Below are 21,905 nucleotides of genomic sequence, written 5' to 3'. Positions count from 1 at the left end.
AAAAAAATAAATGAATAAAAAAGAATACAACAAACTTTTGATTTAATTTTAAAAACCAAGTTTAGAGAAAAAATGTATTTTTCTTATTTTTAACTTTATTATTTGGGTTCACCTTAATTAATAAAAGTGTTTGGTTTTTGTGATTTTCTGTGCAACATTTTAATACGTGTGTGTATATTTTCAATTTAGCCCATGGTATAAATAAATTAGTAAACAAAAAGCCAATATCCGTTAAGATTTTATCAATTTTTAGATAATAAATTAACTCAAACTATGACTCCCACATTTTATAATGACATTTTTTTATTTTATTAATGTTATTCATCTTTCTAAGGTTGAGGGGGCCACTATAGTCAATGAAGCTCTTTTTTATGGTTTTTCTGCGCAGAAACAAGTTAAGTAAAGAGTGCTCTACTATTACACCATTACCACATTTTTAACTCCACCAAACTACCACTACACCACTATAACATTTTTAACTCAACCACTTTACTTTTTGGCTCTACCACTACACCACTACTTCATTTTATAAAAAATTCAAACTAAGTCACTTTCTTAGTGTACCTCTCAAATTGACTTAATGCTATTGTGATAAAAAAATAAATTTAAACTCGAAAATAGTAAGAACTTGCTCAGAAAAAAAAATGTTTTTTTAATGCATAAAGAGATTAATTCAGTTAATAAAAGAATTTGTAGCTTTGTTTATAAAATCTATATTTAAATATAAATAAATAAAATTAGAAATATTTAAAAAACATATTTTAAAAACTTTTTGAAAACATGGTTTTATTTTCATATCAAACCTATTGTTTACTATAAAATGTTCTTTGGTATTGTTAGTTAACTTGCAAAAGAAACCTTTATTTTGAACAGAATGGTAAGGATATCTTTAATGATGTAACACATATGTAAAAAAAATAACAACTACTAAAAAAAAAAAAACTGACAACTGCTTTAGGATATTAGAACTTTTAAACATCTTGGTATTAATAGAGGATAGAGATCACTAAGGATCATCATAAACATGTTTGATTTACCAATGAATTTTTAAACGAAAAGTATAAGGAGTAGATAAGAACAATCTGAACACCTTTTTTGTGCTCAACCACCTTATCAAATGCAGTTTACCTTGGCTTTTGGCTTCAAACTTATCTATATTATTATTGAATTTAGTATTATCTTGTAAGAAGTTTCAAGGATTTTCAAATTACTTCAGATTAACAAATGGATTTGGAAGATAAACCTCATATGCAGAAGTACAAAAAACATCAATTAAACCATGCCTGTTAGATAAGAAATTGTATGAGAAAATTATCAACATAGTTCCACCAGCTAAATGCGATCTCTATGAAGTAAAATTACTGATCTTTTATCTTCTATAAAAACCCTAAAAGATTATTACTAAAAAATAAACTGCTTCTAGAAAATTAGATCATTATGCTAGTTGCTATGATTAAACCAACTGTGAATATATTTTATGCTTTTTAGATTTAAAATTGCACTTTATGCTCAATAAATATCTAATAGGTTTTATTTGTTGTTTTTCTTAAAAACTTTGAAACAGGCTTTATAATTATTGGTACTGATACAAACTTGCCAGTTTGTATCAAAACCAGAACTTCAATCTAGATATGAAGTTAAGAAATGCACAAGTATGTTTGAGTTGTTTTTAGCAAGTAAATATTTTGTTAAACTTTATATGATTTCTTTACTATTGGTTTAGAAGAATTATTGTTTTAGATTGATATTTTAACATCAAAGCTCCCTTCGGTTACCCTACTATCTTAACTTTCATCTATTTTGTCTCCCTTCACTCTATATTACATTATTATGTTTGCTCACGATCCACTCTTGACATTATGTGAAAACACTGTGCTTTTAAACCATTAGTTGAAAAAATAAGAGCAAAAAATTTTTCAAACTTTATCATATTTGATAAATCAGTAATCAATTTTACATTTTATTTGTTTTGTTAAACATATGAACAAACATCTAAAGCCAGAACGAAAACTTTAAAACAAAAAGGTTTTCTGGGACAATGTCTTAATGTCTCCTCGCATTCTTAATGAGACTGCAAATATAATAAAATGAATATAGTGACCCTCCTTGAATATAGTGACCCCCTTTGAAGCATTTGAGGCCCTGTACTTTTTATTCTATCTTTTTATTTGCTAATTTTAAAGGCTGCTTATTTTTATTTTATTTTTTTATGTCGTAATTTTTGTTCATTTTGTTACTCTGTCTCCTCTCAAAATCGTAAATTTTCAAGAAAAGTAAAATATGGTACATCTTTTCTTGTAATCTCTATATACAAAAATTTAATGCATATTAAAAATAAACATTTTTTAATAAATTTTTTATGTGTCTGAATTAATATTTAGAGACTTTTTTAGCTCTAACAGCAGGGGATAATGTTTTATGCATACTAAATAGATATCTTTTAAGCATGGAAAAAATTTAAACAAAAATTTAGTTTATTACCACGTAATTTGATTGACATATTTAAGACTCACTTTATGTTAGAAGGGATATTTTTTTTAACATTATACAGATTCTTCATATTAAGCATGGATTTTTTGTTTGAGAGTTTACTACCATCTTCTGTTGAATGAATCATGGATATTTCATGACTATTTGGAGCATTATAAATCCCAGGAGTTTTGTGATCTTTGTGTGCTGAATAAATTCCAGAGATTTCATGTTTATCTGGTGCTGAATAAAATCTCAATACTTTATGTTTATCAGGAGTTGAATAAAGGTGATGATCATTGTGCGCTAAAGATAATAAAAACAAGATACTAATATTAGTTGAAAATAAAAGTTTGTACAGAAAAACACAACACATGCGCAATATAAATTTTACTATATATATATATATATATATATATATATATATATATATATATATATATATATATATATATATATATATATATATATATATATATATATATATATATATATATATATATATATATATATATATATATATATATATATATATTACTTATGAAATCTTTTTGTTTATTCACCTTTCCAAGACAGAGAAGGTTGCTGCAGTCAAAAAAACTGCTCTTTTTTTTGTTGTTGTTTTTTTTCTCTCTACTCTCTCTCAACCTCCAAAAACACAAACTTCAAAGAACAAGGAATTACAAAGAGAAACCAAGTAGGTGTTATATTTTCAGGGATGCTCAATCACTACAGAACTAACACATATTTACCCAACTTCAAAAATTAAAAATTACAAAGATGAAACTATACAACACACATGGGCATGGTAAAGTGAATAAAGTAATGCAGCACCTGTCAATCTAATGATCAGGTGAATATGAGTCTTAAAAAACAGAAAAACAAATAATTCTCTTAGAAAGATTGAGAATAGCAAATGTAACTGGATGAGTCACAGAAAGTGAAAACGGCCTGTAAGTACAATTAGATATAAGCTCATAGAGCTTAAATATCATATTAGTAACATTTCTGATTGATTACATAATATTTTATTTGGAATACACTGTGCACTACAAATACTCTATTCAATAGATTTTTTGTTGTTGTTGTTGAATCCATATTAGTTTGAGAAAGATTATTAAAAAATTTTTTGTAAAAAACTATTTTTGTATTTTTTTTTTTTAAATAGAGAAAACTAAGATTATACAATAATGACATAAAGGTTCCATCTTTTAAATATTGCTAAAACTTTTGCTATTTTCAATTGATTAGGAAAAATTCCTTAATGTATTGAACTTTTATATTAAAACATTTTAAAATAAATATTTTTGTTATGTACAAATCAATAAAAATAATTCATTTAATATTATTAGGACATATTCCTTTAATTAACTTTTAAAATCTGATTCATAAAAAGCTTATTCAAAAGAATTTGGAAAATATTTAAAATATTTTCTGAGATCTTTTGTAAATAATGATAAAGTCGTATTTTTTTTTTTTTTTATTTAATAATATTTTTAAAAATTAATACTATTAAAAATAAGACACACTATACACTAAATTAGGAATGTTCAAATTGTTTATACATTTCGAAGAACTATGGGTAATTCCTTCATGAATACTTTACAAACCACTATAATTAATTAAAGACTGAAAGTAAATAGAGTAAATTTTGCAATAATTGTATTTAACAATGGTTTCCTTAAAAAGTTTTAACAATTGTAGTTATTTTTTTTGTGTTAGATTATTAATTTTTCAAAGATTGTTAACAATTGTGTAATTAGATTAGCAATTTGGATTGGAAAATTGAATTTATTTACTTTTATTTTACTACCCAAATCATATAGATCTTTTTTTGATGCATTAAGATTTAGAATAAAGAAGAATACCCATTTAAGATTGATTGTATTCTAGTAACTTTTTTTAAAACAAATTAATTTACGTAAAATATATTTGTGCAAATTTTTTATTTTATAAAGATTGTAAACTTTGGTACTCTTTTAAAATTTATGAAAAAAGCCACTAAGATTTTTATCTATAGAGTTTTTTTCCATCATTTTATTTGTTTCTAAAGATAACAGCAAGGAAATTTACTACTTTAATTATTTTATTAGAGTTTGGCGGAAAAGTCGAGTAGAATAGCTAAGTTGGCTAAAAGGTTGCAATAGATTATTGAATAGTTATAGCTGTGTTTAAACAGTTTGAACTGTGGTCATTTTTAATGTGTTTTAGTACAACACAGCAAAAAAAATGTACTTTTTATACGGTGACTGATACATTATATAAAAAGTTATAACAGTTAACACTCTACAAACGTTTGTTTGTAATCATTTTATTTAAAATACGCTAGCTTTGATTTTTTTATAAGAAGTGTAGTCATTAAAATCAAAATGTATACCGTTGCTACGAAGTTGTTACAGACTCTAAAGGTCGGTTTCCATATATTTAAAATTGTGTCGCACGACAGTCGTGCGACCGCATGGAAACGTAAAGTTGTGCGACAATTTTTAACTTCCAAGTAGAGTTTAAAATCTCCTTGAAATTTTCTAGAAATTTTGGAAATTTTCAAAAAAAGATATTTTAGAATTCACGGCTAAAATTTTATGTCTTGTTTATGTAGTTGTTATGGACAATCTTATGGTAAAACATTGTGTAAGTAGATTATAAAAAGCATACTTTGAAAAACACTTTCTTTGATACTTTGTTGACTTTTTTTATTATAACTTTGATCATTTGTTTTCCATATTTTCCAAAACTGTTTTTTCATGCTATTTGCTAAGCATATTGATGTTCATTGCCGTTGCAAGCTTTGTTTAAGGCTTAACATAATGCCCACCCCCGTCCCTAAAGGGAAGGGGCCTTTGTCGATATCTATTAAATTGGTCAAATTATTGAAATCTGTAAAATTATATATAAAAAGATTTGATCGAATATTTACTGTATTTTATAATTTTTTTCTTGGTTTAAAGACGCTATTGGTTAATGAAAGGCAAAAAGTAAAGAAATTTTTTTTTGCTAAATTTGAACTATTTAAAAATATAGTTAGCAATAAAAATAAAGAACTAATGGTTTTAAGGTCATAAGTTCCACCGTTATGTTTAAATAAGTGTTTTTAAGACTTAAGTCTCACTCGCCACAACCTTTCCAGGGCAATTTTGACTTTATAAATCAATACATTAAAAAACAAGGTAAGGGGGAGGGTGAATCCGTAAAAAGTATCAACTGGTTTCTTTAAACTTAAAATAAAAAAAGGTCCTTAAAACTGAAATTCACCCGACTAAATTGTGTCAAATACCTGACCTGAATTCGTCAAAAAGCCAACTACAACCTAAAAATCGCCTTCTTTATAGGAGTAGAACACTCCCTACCCTCACACAAAACTGTTTTTGTATGCAATCTTTACACATAAAAATCTTTTTTTCTTTAAAACACTCTACACAAATAATACACAATAAAACTTGTTAATCTAAAAAAGATTTTGTTCTTTGTATTTTGTGAATATTTTACATCGTAGTTAAGAGAAGTAAAGGCTAGAAATATGTTATACACAAGCTCAAAAGTAGGTTTGCAAATTTTACGGAAATTTTCAGCATGAGAAATATTCCAGAAAATTTTCCGGAAAATTTTTAGAAGTTTTGGAAAATTTGGAAATTTTTAAAAAAAGATAAGTTATTTTATAATTAATGGGTAAAATGTCTTTGTTAGGCAGTAGTTATGGACAATTTTATGGTAAAATATTGTGAAGCAGATCATACAAATTTTACAAAGCCCCCTTTGAAAAACACTTTTTTTGGTATTTTTTTAGTTTTTTTATTATAACTATAAGTAGCAACTATAATCATTTGTTTTCAAAATTTTCTAAAACTATTTTCTAAAACTATCCTGTCATTTGCTATGCATATTGATGTCCATTGCTGTATTTTTTAATATCTATTAAAGCTACCGATAAATTACTGAACACTGTAAAATTATATATAAAAAGATTTGATATAAATGTCTGCAGCATTTTTTAATTTTTTCTTGATTTAAAAACGTTATTGATTAATGAAAGGCAAGAAGTAAGAAAAATATTTTTGCCAAACTTGAACTATTTAAAAATAAAGTTAGCAATAAAAACAAAGAACTAATAATTTTCAGGTTATAAGTCCACCGCTATGTTTAAATAAGTGCGGTTAAGCCGTAGTGCAGCGGTTAGCGCGCTTGCCTCAGAAGCTGACGTCAGAAGCTGGAGATTCATTGTTCTACTCCACCTCTGGGCAAGTTTTACAACATTGGTAAGGAAGGGGGCGCACAGTGAAGCGAAATAGTCAAAAAGTGGCCAAAACTCAAAATTTTGTAAAGTAATAAATATTTTTATTAAATTATAGTTCCAATTCAAAAACTAACTTAAGAAGTGGGTAATTAAAAACTTTTTAAGTTGTAGACCCCTCCCCTTACCCCCTCTTCCCTCCCCCTCCTCCCTTGAATTTTCAATGCAATTTTTTTAAATTTTTAGATTCTAGAAATTATTCTAAAAATATTTTCCAAGCGATAAAAATATTTACCTTATGCATTAATATGTAATCCCTGATTATATATACTGATAATTGAATATTTACATGAAAAAGTTTAAATTTGAAAAGATAAAATTTATTAAGAAAAAAAATAACTATTCATCTCCTCTGAGGAGGTACGTCAGGATCAAGGTTAGGACCAGAAAATGTCTTGGGGTTCCTGAAAGCAATCGAAGAGATGACAGGGTCGCTTCTTATTAGTAAATAATGGAATTAATTCTGCATCACATTAATTCTAGATATTATGCATGTGTGATTGAGTCTTGCATTTCGTATGGCCTTATTTTGTGCTTCCTGAGCCTCCTCCGAATACGCTCCAATGGAAAGATCCAAATGCTCAGCAATTAAAAACACATGTTCCATAACCTTATGAAGTGTAGGTGGCATAATGGACCAAGGATAGGTTTCTACTATCAGCTCTGAAGTTTTATAACATTATGCTTTAAAAGCATCCAAGTTCAGGTTGAATCCACTGCAAATGGCATTCAATATGTTTTTAGTCTTAAAATGATGTCCAAACTAACTCCTGTTATTTCAGAGGAAGATTCTGCTACTAGAAATGCCCTCCTTGCAGTGTTTCCTGTATTAGTATTTCCAAATCCCTGCTAAGGAGTATCAATCACCAAGCTTAACACCTCTCTAAACTTTCTGTTGATTTCTTTTTTTTGAGATATTACAGATAATTTATCTTCTGGAGATCGGGACTGGTATATTTTAATATCCATTTTATATCCCAAGTGTAGAATGAATTCAAAAATTCGTAACCAACAGTGCAGTGTGGATAATCCTGAAGTTATAGCTTGCTTATTGCAAAATTTTTCTCTAATTATATCCAACTTGTTCATTTTACTAGGCTTGGAAGAACAAACATTGCAAGATTGAGTTGAGTTTGTATCTGTTATAGCATTCACTGTCTTGCCGTCCAACATTAACAACAGTTATCCACTTTAGTTATAAACCACTACACGTCATGTAACATTTAACATAATATAATCACATCATGTTAACAACAGATGTATTCAAGATTCAAGAAATACGGATGAAACACTTTTCCAGACATGATGTGAACTCCCAAATTTTTTATTTTAGTACTATTGTCAAATGAGGATGTGTTACAAAATATTACGGTTATTGGAGCTTGGGAACATGAAGAACCCAAATAACGGCCCCCTCCAACCCTTTGAGAGGGGGGACAGTATGTTAAACATAATTGTCTTCAAAACTTAAAATAAAATTTAATTTAATCAATAGAATTCAAATTTCATAAAAAAATCTTTTGACGTTCAGAAGTAATGACCACGTACAGTTTACAACCCCCTCATTGTGGGGTTAAAAATATTTTACACAGATTTTTATTTTTTATACTTATGCCCATAAATCCATTTCGGGCAATTTGGGGCAGTTGTTTTTTTTTTTTAGTTATCCAAGATAACATCCCCTAGGATAAAGAAGTCATTTCAGGGTGGAACTCTGCGGAACTTTTGAGATATTTCCGATAAATATTATTTTCAAAAACAATATTTATCGGAAAATTTATAATTTTACCTAATATTTTAGTTAGTCATTTGACAAAAGCTATATTTAATATTTTAAGCTTTTTACATTTGAAAAGATAAAAGAATGTCTAAATAAAGCTTTATGATAAAAAAATCATTTAAATAAGTAAAAAAAATAAGAATTAGAAAAGTATAAAAAGTTCGCGAATTTTAGCGAACTTTTTTGCCTTCTACTAGGTAGGAAAAAATGCTTCTCCGGCTAGGATAGTAGACATGAGAGAACCAAAATATATATTTTTTACTTATCATTTGATATTTTTTCTAATAAGTTGTAAAAAAAAAAAAAATGAAAATGGTGTATTAAAAAATTCCACATACGGCCACTTTTTGAGCTTTTCGCTTCATAGTGAGGCGTAAACTTCCTATCAAATGCGCTTCTGCGGTGTTCTGTGATAAGACCGTAAGGACATCTTAGGGCACCAAAAATAAAAAATAAAAAAAGTCTCACTCCCCACAACTATGCTCGGAGACTTTTGACTTTATAAATCAATATATTAAAAAATGAAGGGGGAGGGGGGACCGTAAAAAGTACCGTTTCTTAAAAATAAAAATAAAAGAGGTTTTTAAAAACTAAAATTCACCCAACTGAATTGTGTCAAGTACCCAACTAGCCGACTAAGTTCGTCAAAATACGACTATAACTTAAAAATCACCTTCTTTGAGGGGGTTAAACATCCCTTTTTCCAACACACCCTCCTATAAAATCGTCTTTGTATGCAATATGTACGCATAAACAATCTTTTTTTCTTTAAAACACTCTACAAAAATATTACACAATAAAATTTTTTTTTTTTTTTTTTTTTTTTTTTTTTTTTTTTTAGGTGCCCCAAGAAGTCCTAACGGTCTTGTCACAGAACACCGCGGAAGTGCATTTAACCAGGAAGTTCACGCCTCCTTCCTTACCGTGACGCGAAAATTTGTCCAGAGCTCGTTTCGAACCTGGATCTCCTGCTTATAAAGAAAGCGCTCTAACCACTGCGCCACGGCCGCACCAAATTTATTAATCTAAAAAAGACGTACGCATAAATAATCTTTTTTTCTTTAAAACACTCTACAAAAATAATACACAATAAAATTTATTAATCTAAAAAAGACTTTATTCTTTTTATTTTTTATGAATATTTTACGTCGTAGTCGGGAGAAGTAAAAGCTGGAAGAAGCTAAAATCACGGAAGACATCTACTTTTTCTTGTCTCACAAAAGTAATGTAAGTAGCATATAACAAATTAAGCGTTTTATTACTTTTTTAAAAAATGCGTTAGTTTTAAATTGACTAGAAAAATTTGAGCAAAAGATGTGCATTTTCGCTTGTGGGTATTGATTATTTTATATATCTTGTTGAAATATTTAAAGAATACCCAAATATTACGATGTCAAAACGCATATTTTTGAAACAAAAAAATGAATTTTATAAAACTATATAATAACTATAAGTTAATTGCAATAAAAAATTTTTGAAAATTTCCGGATATTTTGAGCAAAGTTTCCGGAAAATTTCCGGAAATTGTCAACCCTACTTGCAAGATTGTTTTATGATTGTCATTGGTATCGCAGAGATATGTATATTTACGACAAATGTTGCTCAACCCAACATTATGATTGGTTGAATATTAAAAAAACGGAATGTTAATTTAAAAAAAAAGCATTTTCTTATTTTTCTTTTTACCTTGTAAATTAAATTGGGGGTTACAATAGAAATTTTTTTCTATGCTACAACAACTATAGCATAATTATAAAACAATCTTGCAAGAAAAAATTTGTCGCACGACTAATGTTTCCATATGGTCGTGCAACCGTATGGGATATTCGACCATTTTAAATGTATCGAAACCGACCTTTAAGAAGGTTGTCAGTAGTCGCACGACCTGTAACTGAATTTATGATATAAGCATTTTAAGTTAAAGATTTTTTAAAGTTATCTAATATACAAATTGTTATAAAAAACTACATATTATAAAAATATGGGATAAATAAAAAATGAACCAAATTTCTACTGAATAAAACTTTATCTAACTTAAATTAACTTTTTTTATTTAAATTACTAAAACTAAAAACGTTCTTTAAAAGCTTTTAAAAATATTGAAGGACACAAAGCTTTCATTTAAAAAAGTTTTTTTTTATCGAGTTTCAACCCTTTCATAGAAAATTCATTCATTAAAATTTTTAATTAATCACCGCAATCAATTTCAAACCACTTCATTTCAAAAGTCCATTTAAAAGTTTACTAGTAATAACAATTGATAATAACACTAAGTATCTAACTATTACTATTTATTAGGTCAACCTAATTTCAGCATGTTTTCCACCTATTGCACCTAATCTAACATCATGTGCAATCCTGTCCGCTTTCTCTATGCTATCTTTCTAACACGACTACTTCTATCTTTCGCTCTAAGATAGCTTCGTTCTTCCAAAACTCACTTTACTCTCGGCCGTAAAGCGGTTATGACGCTCCTTCTTGGGGAGCTGAACATGTCTTTGCGTGCCTTGGTATGGTGGTCTCTGTATGGCAACTAGCCGTAGGAGAATAAACCACAATACCTAACTAACTAATACTACTGTAACACTAAGTAACTAACTAATACTACTTTAACTATTAAGTAACTAATACTACTTTAACTATCAAGTTAAATGAAATTGTTCAATAAAATTTATCTTTGTTAACAATTTGCTTTTCCCTAGGCGATCTCAAAATCCCTAGCAAACCGATTATAAAAAAGTTAATGGTTATGGTTTATTATAGCTGATTTTCAACTAACTAGTCTGTGTTTTTAACTTCTTTTTTTTTGTAATATTTTGCCATAGGCGAAGCAAAGAATACATACATCTATTGATATAGTAAATAGCAGGCACAAGAAAACCCTTTCTCAAGAGTTTTTTAAAAACTTTATCTCAAATTTTTGTATGTGTAGAGACAAAAATATGAATATCAATTCGAACACAAGTTTCCAAAATCTAAACAGTTTGCATAATGAAACTGACGTAGCTATTAAGTCGATCAAAAAATCAGTCAATTCAAACAAAAGTCAGCTAAAAATACAATCAAAAGTTTTGTTTTTAGGTCGATTAAAAAAGTTCTGTAGAAAACCTAGTAAATCAAAATCTCAGTAAGTTAAAACTATTTGACGATTTCGAAGATGCAAAACTGCTTATAAAAAATTACAACAAAATGATTTGAATATCAATTTATTGCAATCTTTATTTTCCAAATCCAAGCAAATCAATTTTTTTGTCATTGAAATAAGGTTTAAAATAATCTATTGTTTTTCCATTAAAATGAGTTTTTAATTTCATTTTTTGTACATTAATGTGCAAAGTGCTTCAATAATTTGTAGTTGCAACATTGTTTTTCTTTCTGCCTTTGTACATAACTGTTTGTTTTGCTTGCTGTCATCCAGAAATATATATATAATATATACTTTTGCGCATCGAGTGATTTAAGCAGCTCAAAATTACAGATTTTTGTTTTTTAAAAGAAACAGTTCGTTTGTTTTTTAAAAGAAACAGTAATCAATTCATTATTGGAATCAGCAACAATTTTAATCTAAAATATGTTCTTTTTGACGTCTGTGTCAAGATTGCATCCCTGGCTGCACAAACTCAATTTGATGCCTCATCTTTATCTTCAAAAAAATATATATATATTATATATACATTTTTGCCAATTTTTGGCAAAAATGTATATATAATATATATATATATATAAAAAGTTGGCAACTGCAAAATCAACATATTGGCGATAGTTTTGAAACCAGTGGAATTAAAAGAGAGTTGGTGTCCCACGTGAAAAAACTTAGTTTTCACGCCAAAGTACCTGAATACTAATGTATGTTGAAAAAGAAGACGCAAAATCAAGTATACTGTTTCAACATAACTAAACCGGATGCACAAATTGAAAGTTTGAATATGGCATCAAAAAAGGAGTTCAAGTAAAATCATTATTAAAAATGACTCATGAAAATATACATTTTTTTCTTCAAACTTTTTTAATAGAAAATTTTTAAACTAGAAATTTTCACTGGATTATGGTTACCAGTATTATCAGCTCGTAAAATTTTACGAGCTGATGATGCTGGTATAATGCACGAAATTTTATAATAATTAGTTGTTAATTGTATTAAGAGAATTCGTACTAATTAATATAACATACACGATGTCAACGAAAAAACCTAATGGTGCTATCATAGAGCACTGAGTAAAAGCATTTAACCAGAAAGTTCACGCGTCCTATTTTAACAAATTCGCATATCTAGTCAATAAGCAATATTATTATCACTTTAAAAAAGACGAAAATGAATTTCTAAATATTACTTTTAAAAAATTGTTAATCAGATTCGACTTAACACAGAGGTGTCTATACCCCACACAGGGGTGTTTATACCCCACACCGCTTCTGCTGTAAATCTGGTTTATATCCCACACCGCTTCTGCTGTAAATCTGGTTTATATCCCACACCGCTTCTGCTGTAAATCTGGTTTATATCCCACACCGCTTCTGCTGTAAATCTGGTTTTTACAGTAAAACTTATAAAAGTTTTTAGATTTGTTTTTAAAGCAAAACTGTTAAAGTAAATAAACGCAGCATTAATAAAGTTTTGCAGAAAAAATTAAAAAGAAATTATTACAAAAATGTGGGAAACATATTTAATAAAAATAATACCTTTTAAAGTAACAAACTCTATAAGCATCGTTATCAAAAGAAAATTATAAAACATGACTTTTTAGAATAATATATATATCTTTAACAAGGCATATTATACAACCTTTTAGTTCTCTAAATATAGATATACTTGTCATATAGTTTTGCACTTTGTGAACATGTTAACTCAACTGTGTTATATCTGTCTGAAAGCTGGATTTTCGCAACCTTTCAAAAGTTTTAAAGTTTTTGTATGTTTTAAATGTACCGCCAATATTACTTATGAAGTTATAGATTTAAATTGCAATTTATTAATAAAAATTTTAATTTTTTTCATTATTAATTAAAATTTAATGTCAAAAATACTTTAAACAAATTTGAATAAATATTTACAACTAGTCTAGTATTTGCAACTTTTTTATTTTTTTATTAAAAAGTTTATTAGAATATTAAATAAAATAGTATTATTTAGCATAACAAAATCATGTCCACCGCTAAATAATCTCTTTAAAAAAATGCCTTTTATAAAGTAATACTACTTTAAATCAACTCCTTATATTTGGATATTTTAATGTTAAAATTTGAATTATATGAAAGGATCTGCCAAAATTTGAATTATATGAAAGGATCTGGTAAAATTTGAATTATATGAAAGGATCTGGTAAAATTTGAATTATATGAAACGATCTGGTAAAATTTGAATTATATGAAAGGATCTGGTAAAATTTGAATTATATAAAAGGATCTGGTAAAATTTGAATTATATGAAAGGATATGGTAAAATTTGAATTATATGAAAGGATCTGGTAAAATTTGAATTATATAAAAGGATCTGGTAAAATTTGAATTATATGAAAGGATATGGTAAAATTTGAATTATATGAAAGGATCTGGTAAAGAAAGCCCTAAAAAGTAAAGTAATAGTAAGCCCTAAAAAGCAAAAACTGATTTTTTGGTCAAAAATATTAATGAAGTGAAATAAATAAAATCATCAGCCACGCCATCATTTTTATCTTTGCTTAGGGGATAAATGATGAAAATGAGAACAAACATAAACGTCAGCAAGTACTTTTATAATTGCTCAAAACAAAAATATTTGAAATCGCAAGTTAAACGTCATTGTAGTTGGTCTTAACAAGTCTAGCACAGTAGACAATGAAAAGCTAGTTGGAGACGCAAAGACAGGACGTCGAAGCAACAAACCGAGTTCAACGCCACACGCACCAAACTCAAGAAGCTAAAAAGCGAACTCGCCGCATCTATCATTCTAGATAATGCTATGCATTGAAGAACCGGTCGCATCAATCTCATCGAATCAACGTCCAAATAGTGCTACGTATTTGCATCCCAAGCCGAGCCCTGGCTGACTACGCTAATTGCACAGCTGCTTCTAACTCAGGAATCTCCACTGCCAACTAGACTTCATAGACAGATAACTAAAGATAAGATAAAATCAATCCAGCCCAAAGCTTCCACCGTTCCACCTAGTCATCTATGCTACTGGGCAAACAACTAATTCTCACTCAATGATGAGACACACGTCATATTTTTTGCGGAAACTTAGTTGACAGATTTATCAGACGTTGCCATACCCAGCTATCAACCACATTGCAAAGACAGAGACAATAGGGGCGGTGGAGTTACCATTTACACAAAAATAGATAAAAAACAACAAAGTTAATGCAACTCAGCTCAACTCAACATCATTTGAGCAAATCTGTTAAAAATAAAACTTGGTGAAGAATTGTTACTCCTTCGCTGCTGATATTTTCCACACGACCTTAATGATTCGGTTCTTACTCTTAGGTAGATACTGGCAAATATAAACTGCTCGGCAATGTTACTATATGACGGTTTCAACGGAACCCACCAGCACACTTGACCTGATCATAATAAATGAGCCAGACTATGCTATCTTCATTGAACAAAGTGATTTTTTCGGCAACACTCCGATGAACCATGCAAACTGTTTCATTGAAGATCAACTCGCTGTTGTAGGTCTTGCCAACTCATCAATTTTGCCGCTACGAGCTCAACTTATTAGAAATCGAGCAAACTACGCAGCTGTAACCGCGCACATTGCAGCTGGTAATTGGGAAACAGAATTCACTGGTCTAAATGTAAACAACCAGCTCCTAATAAAAGTGTATATAAGGAGTAACGTGTAATAAAGCCATCAAAATACACATCCCATCAACAAATACTCCCTTCACTTAGAAACAGAAGCAATTGGTAACACCAGATCTTATTTAGGCGGTCAAGGCAAAAGGCGCCTCTTGGGCCAAGTACATTAATGCAGGTCACGATACGCACAAATTACTCAAGAAATCACATCGCACCGCATGCAAAAACGTTACTAAAATGGTAAAATCTGCCAGACACAACTAAAAAAATAAACTTGCCAAGGAGTCCAAAAGCAACCCTAAACGCTTAGCTGCACATGTACAAAGTAAACAGAGCGTCGGGAACATTATTACATTGCTAGAAATAGCAGGCGATATGTGCTCATTATTGAATGACTATTTTAAACCGGTTTTTATTTTGGAGCCCAAAGTCTGATACCAGACTTGGAAAGTCGTGCTAAAGCAATTTGTCTCGTCAACACAGCAAGTTTTTCTATCGACTTTGTATAAAAGCGCCTCAAAATTTTACATTTGCGGGTCCTTAGTAAATGTGCAACTACCTTTGTCAAGCCTCTTTCGCTTATCTACAAGCGCTCATTCGCGACTGGTGCAGTTCCCGACTTGTAGAGAAAATTGAATTTAATGTCTATTTTCAAGAAGGAAAGTAAACTAGAAACCTTGAGTTTGCTGTTCAAGCCTGGCCGCCGAATTTAAAGTCCGACATTGCGATCCTCGAGCAGATTGATAAAGTCTTGTGGACCGAATAAACGATTTGTTTGTGAAGAGTTGCAACTTGTTCTATATCAGTAAGTAGCTCAAGCTGAACTCCTGTCTTTTTCAAAAGTGCATTCCAACTCATGCCTGGAGCGCTAAAATAGTGTGTTGGGTCCAAACCGTAATAAGTCATACTTGTCGTTCTAAACTTTTTAAAAACATTGGCTAAAAGTTTAACATCCGTGTTAAGATAAATATCATGATAATCGTCGAACGTTTCACAGTTAAAAGCGTTCCATACATTTTGCGCGTGCTCATAGTCTTCAATCTTAATACCATCTCTTGATAGTTTTGAGTAAAAAACTTCCAGAGGTGGTTAACATCGTTCGTTAAATCTATCAAAGCTGTCAACGTATTCATAAGGGTAGAAACCTTACGTTTCAGCAGTAATAACTCACTATCAGTTAAGCCGCTTGAGTTATATTCAAATCACCTATTTCAAGATTTTTTGCTAAAGCGTCGAGAGATGACTTCATAAACTGTAAACTATCGATAAATTGTAATTGGTTAAAGCTAAACGTCATATACTTTTCCATTATGTTAGAGATACAGCTAATCTTACCTCCTCCAGTTTTACCGAGAGCCTGCATAACCAAATGAGAATCATAGCCACGCAAATTGTGGAAGACCACAGGAACCTTTGTAACGTAAGGTTTGATGCGAAGCTTAAAATTGCATTCCATGTGGGCAGCGCCTCGATATTTTCCATTTACACGACAGTGATCTCTTACTTTAATATTACTCAGATTTTCACCGCAAATATAGCAAACCGTTGTATTATTATATGAAATTTTGTCACCATCGGTCATTACCATTTTTTCTGAATTCCTAAACACTGTGTTAATTCCTTCCAACTCAGTTTGAAGGCTTGCGAGAAATTGCTCTACTGTATCAGCATCGCGATATAAAGTCGAAGCTTCAGTAAAACCATCACTCCGAACCTTAAGGTAATAATAACTACATGAAATTTGCTTTGCAATCAATCGAGCTTTTAGAGCTTTTAGCTGGATCATTAGGAACACCTTCCACTTGAATATTCAAGCATTCAAAGTCAGCATAAATAATTTAATGCACTCACATTTGTTTATCTTGATTTGTAAATTTACAAAAGTTATCTTTTACCTTCTCCGGCATCACTGTGCGTTGAGATTATTCTCCAATCCCTAAACAATCCTCGCGATGAACTTTCAATAAGTTAGCAGTGCTGAATACGTGGAGGTATCGACGACAAGGATGTTTTAATGTATTATTTTTACTTGTATAATAAACCATTTCAGCCAGATTTTTAATCCAAGCATAGGACGATTTTAAATCTTCATGATGAATAAGCAAAAGATGAATATCAGTCTTATCTTTTTGATTACTAATGTAAGGAGGGTATAACCCTTTATCCCATACAAAAACATTGATTGAAAGTCTTGGATTTCTACATTTGAACTTTGTAATATTGCTTATTTTTACTGGGAAATTTACTGGATTTCATCAAAATTAACCTCTCCAAAATTCAAGTTCTCATGCTTTGAAGTACGGTGAGGGTTAGAATCTGCTAGAGTGTAGCGCGCTAAAAACAACCCACTCAAAGCAGCGGTTATCAGTATTTCTAACATTAATAACGCAGCGCTTCGAAATGCAGCTTGGAGTCTTAATATATGATTTACCTTTTAATGGAGTATATTTAGCGAACCCAATGTGGAGTAATTCACATCGCTTCAGTTGCCAACCTAAACCCTAAGAAGTAAACTTTTCAAGAAGCTCGTTAATTTTCGCTGGAGCTGTATCAATAAAATCTTTAATGTCATTTTTATTAAGAATAGGTGCAACATCTGAGCGTAGGTAAACAATGTGTGTTACAGTATCACCGTTAGGTGATGTTCTTTCTCGTTCAGTAACTAAAATTAATGTTACTTTCTGCTCAATCTTGCTTTCTATTAACTCTTAAATTTTAGGTTTCATTTCATTTATAAATACAAGTGCATCAGATTCATGTCTGTGGCCAATTAAGTTTAGCTACATAATCCACAAGCTGACTAGTTTAATTGCTAATATCAAATTCTGGTAATATCAATTTTAAACCCCAATTCATTAACCAATCATTTACTTCTTTTGAAGAAAGTTTCAATTTTGGTGGATCTTCAATCTTTGGAGCTGGCCGAGGGGCTAGCTTAGATGCTGGTCGAGGGGCTGGCTGAGGAGCTGGTTTAAAGAAATCCGTTATAGTAGTTTGACCCTTTGCTAATTTATTTTTCGATCGCTTAACTGGTTTAGTGGATGCTGATAGCGCTTCTGCTTATTCTTTCCATTCATTGAGAGTAAAAAAACTTTATCACATAAAAGTTCGATTCATTGAGAGTAAAAAACTTTATCACATAAAAGTTCCATTCATTGAGAGTAAAAAACTTTATCACATAAAAGCTCAGATAGCTCGGTAAATGATAGCTCATTAAAGTCCAACATCTTTATAATATTAAAGTCCAATATCTTTATAATATAAATGCAAATGTCTAATAGTAAAATTTATAAATTTGCGTTTTTGATAGCTCTCCCACTCTCTATCATAAACTGTTTTTGCTTTGTATGCTTCCTTGCTTTTTGCTGAGTTTATAATATCTTTTGACACATCTAATTTCTTCGTAACTCAACTAGAAACCCATATTTTGTTATATTATTATTGGAGTAGTCAAGAATTTCATTTGTTATTAATAAGCTTTTTAAAACGGTTTCAAAAGTTACATATTCGAAAACCATGTAAACTTTCTACATAGCTGTCGAACTCTTTTCTATGTAAGTCTGCTATTTCTATTAATTCTTCTTTTTTTGCTTTTGCTAAAATAAATTCCATTTTAATCTTTTTGAAAAAAATTTGATATATGTTTTTTCAACTATATATGTCATATGTTTTCCTCTAATTTAAAGTTTCATTAATGTCTTTTTTTTTTTAATCAAGGTCTGAGAATAAATACTCTTCTGTTTTTTTTTACAATAACCGCTTTTGCATATAGTAGAAGTGAAATTCACATAGGAATCATACAGGTGCTACCAAGTGAACGATAGCATCAATTTTACACTCTTTTTCGATTAAATATTCAATATCATAATTTGAAATTTTCTCCCCATTTACTTTGCTACTTTATATCTTGTTTTACCTTGTACTGAGTAAAGTTTTTTTTTATCATAAAATTTAGTTTTATCCATGCTCAATAAAATTCTTTTACTGATTGCCCTTCTTAAACCAATTTTAGAATTAAGAACAATAATCGCTCCTTTTACTAACAGATTGTAATCTGTTTCTATTGGGAAGAAATTCTTTATTTCTTCAGCCATTTGTGTTGTAATGATAAGATCACCTGCTTTCTTTGTATGTGTTATATCTCTTACATTATTATTCTTTCATACTGTTTCTAAGTACTCTTCACCACGTTTACTAGTCTCACTCATAAAAATTTCGTTTAATAAAGAAATAAATTCATTAATACCGTCTTCTTTATTCTTTAGTAATAGCATTGGTCTCTTTTTTTCTGTGTCACTTTTATGGATAACACGTCCTGCTTGAGCTTCATTAACTATATAAATCAAGTCTCCCGAAATTCCCATAGGACCTGTATATGTCACGTTTACCCATAAAACATCATTATTACCTTTTTTAGGGTGATTCCATTTAAATTTTAAAGCTGGTGACCACCATACACTTAAAGCAGTACTTTTCTTTTCAGATAATTAGCTAACAATATCTTTTGTCTTAAAAACCATTTTGCTTCCGTTGGATTAAGTATAATATATAATAGGTACTTGTGTATCTGCGATTAACGGCACCGATTTTAAAGATGAAATCTGTGACCATTTTTTCGCCGCGTGCTCAAAGTTGGTGTTGTAAGGATGGATTTTTATCGTTATTTATCGTAAGTTTATTACAATTTTTTTTTTTTTTTTTTTTGCAGTTTTTAACGTTTTTAGTAATTTCATTCCTATTGAAAACTTCGTTCCTGTTCTGGAAGTGAATTTTTTTATTCAAAGTTGTTTTATTAGAAAAATAAAACTTTATTAAACTTATTGGTGATTTTTCTAAAGTATTCAAAACATGATTTACACACACAAAAAAAACCATGCTATATATTTATTTATATATACTTTATTTAAGATATTTTTTTTTATTTAAGATATTAACAGAAAAAAAAAGTGATTTTTTTTCTGTTGCATGCAATATAGCTTTTAGTTGTAAAAGAAAAAAAAAGTATTAGCAATTAATGTTGAATCAATAAAGTAATTATTATGATTATTAAAATTTTTTTTAGAGCATTATGGGACCTAAAATGAATCATCTATTATATGGTGAAGCCAAAAATTATATAGCTTGTAACTTTACAATGCCAATTCATTAAAATGTTGAATGTAGAAATGGACATATATTAATTATATTTAAATCAAACAATGAATTATTTAAAACAACTGTTGAAATAGTCAATAAACTTTTTATTTTCAAAATATGTAAAAGTCAGATTGTGCAACTAGTAAATAGATCCAAATTCTATGCACGTAATTTTTAAAGGAATTCTAAACAATTTATTAAAATCAAGTTCAAGTAACATTGTTTCGTGTTCTTCTATTTTATCTACTCAAAACATTAGCGTTTTATCTGTATCAAATAGTAATCACTTATCTCCTTCTTTATCTGGTCTCACTCTAATAACCTCTTCTCATAAACCACTACTACCCTGGTTGAGAGCTAATCAGTTATGTCCAAGGAAAAAATTTTGCAAAAGAGGTTAACCATTTTGGCAAATGAAATGGCAAATAAAAAACGAAAGCATAAAGAGGATCTAAAAGAGTTAAGAGAAAAAGTAAAGGCCCGGCCATACCAATTTAAATATCTAAATCAGGTTATTGCTTGCAAAGAAAAGACTATCCTTAATCTTCGAAAAAAATTAAAGGAAAAGTATTTGAATTTACAGTTAAAGAAACTTCAAAATTACATTTTTATTTTAAAACAAAAGTTGACATTTACCCAAAGCAACTTATCTTATCGAAAGACTATGTTAAGCCAACAACTTGCTGACAAAAATTCTGAAATTTTTGTACTGCAAAATGACAAACTGATTTTACAGGAAAAAGTGGAGCAAGTGCAACAAATAACACAAAACACCAAAAATGAAAAATACTACTCAGCAGATATTAGAGCACTTATATATGACATACTTGTGTACCAAGTTCTTACACATAGTGTTCCACAACTGCTCAGTAAAATTGGAGAACATATTGGCTATCGATTTAGTCACATTCCACATTGCACAACTGTGAAACAAATGATGCATGAGCTAGGTGTAATTTCACAGAGCACCGCGGAAGTGCATTTAACCGGGAAGTTCACGCCTCCTTCCTTACCGTGACGCAAAAATTTGTCCAGAGCTTGTTTCGAACCTGGACCTCCTGCTTATAAAGCAAGGGCTATATGAATGAGGATGATGATGCTGATGAGTATGAAATGAGCAAATACCAACTATTTGCAGACATCATTAGTAATAATATGGTAATATCATTAAAAAATGATGTGCAAATTGATTATAATAAGGTATGTGTAATTGTAAATCATAATATGGTTTATATACTTGCATTAATAATTTTCATTTACAGATATTAGGTAAGTGTCTTGGTTAGCAATATTTTTTCAATTCCTAATGTGTATATTAAGCCCCCTCACCCTCTTTTTTTGTTGTTGTTGATAAGATTATGAAAAGATTTATAATTCTTTCATTGATTATTTTTATGTATCAGATCTTATTTTAGGTAGTCGGGTAGTTACCGACTTCCAACAAAAGGG

General features: G+C 29.6%; 1 protein-coding gene across 3 annotated transcripts in view; it reads right to left on the bottom strand.

Annotated features, from left to right (window-relative positions):
* Positions 1-13,343, bottom strand: part of LOC105846415 (uncharacterized) — a 71,496-nt gene extending 58,153 nt beyond the window's left edge. For 2 of the 3 annotated variants that reach the window (XM_065791636.1, XM_065791638.1), the window contains exons 1-2: positions 13,218-13,343; positions 2,514-2,775 (exon numbers count right to left, since the gene is read on the bottom strand). In XM_065791636.1, coding sequence (XP_065647708.1) covers positions 2,514-2,775; positions 13,218-13,272 — 317 coding nt within the window. In that variant the 5' untranslated portion in view covers positions 13,273-13,343. Of the gene's footprint in view, positions 1-2,513; positions 2,776-4,846; positions 4,902-13,217 lie in introns of those variants that run through there. The other variant, XM_065791637.1, reaches the window with a different exon arrangement.
* Between the last annotated feature and the right edge of the window lie 8,562 nt (positions 13,344-21,905).

This window comes from Hydra vulgaris, chromosome 02, assembly GCF_038396675.1.
Source record: "Hydra vulgaris chromosome 02, alternate assembly HydraT2T_AEP".
Classification (NCBI taxonomy): domain Eukaryota; kingdom Metazoa; phylum Cnidaria; class Hydrozoa; order Anthoathecata; family Hydridae; genus Hydra; species Hydra vulgaris.
Note: the sequence above shows the minus strand (reverse complement) of the source record. Positions and strands in the feature narration are given on the sequence as shown.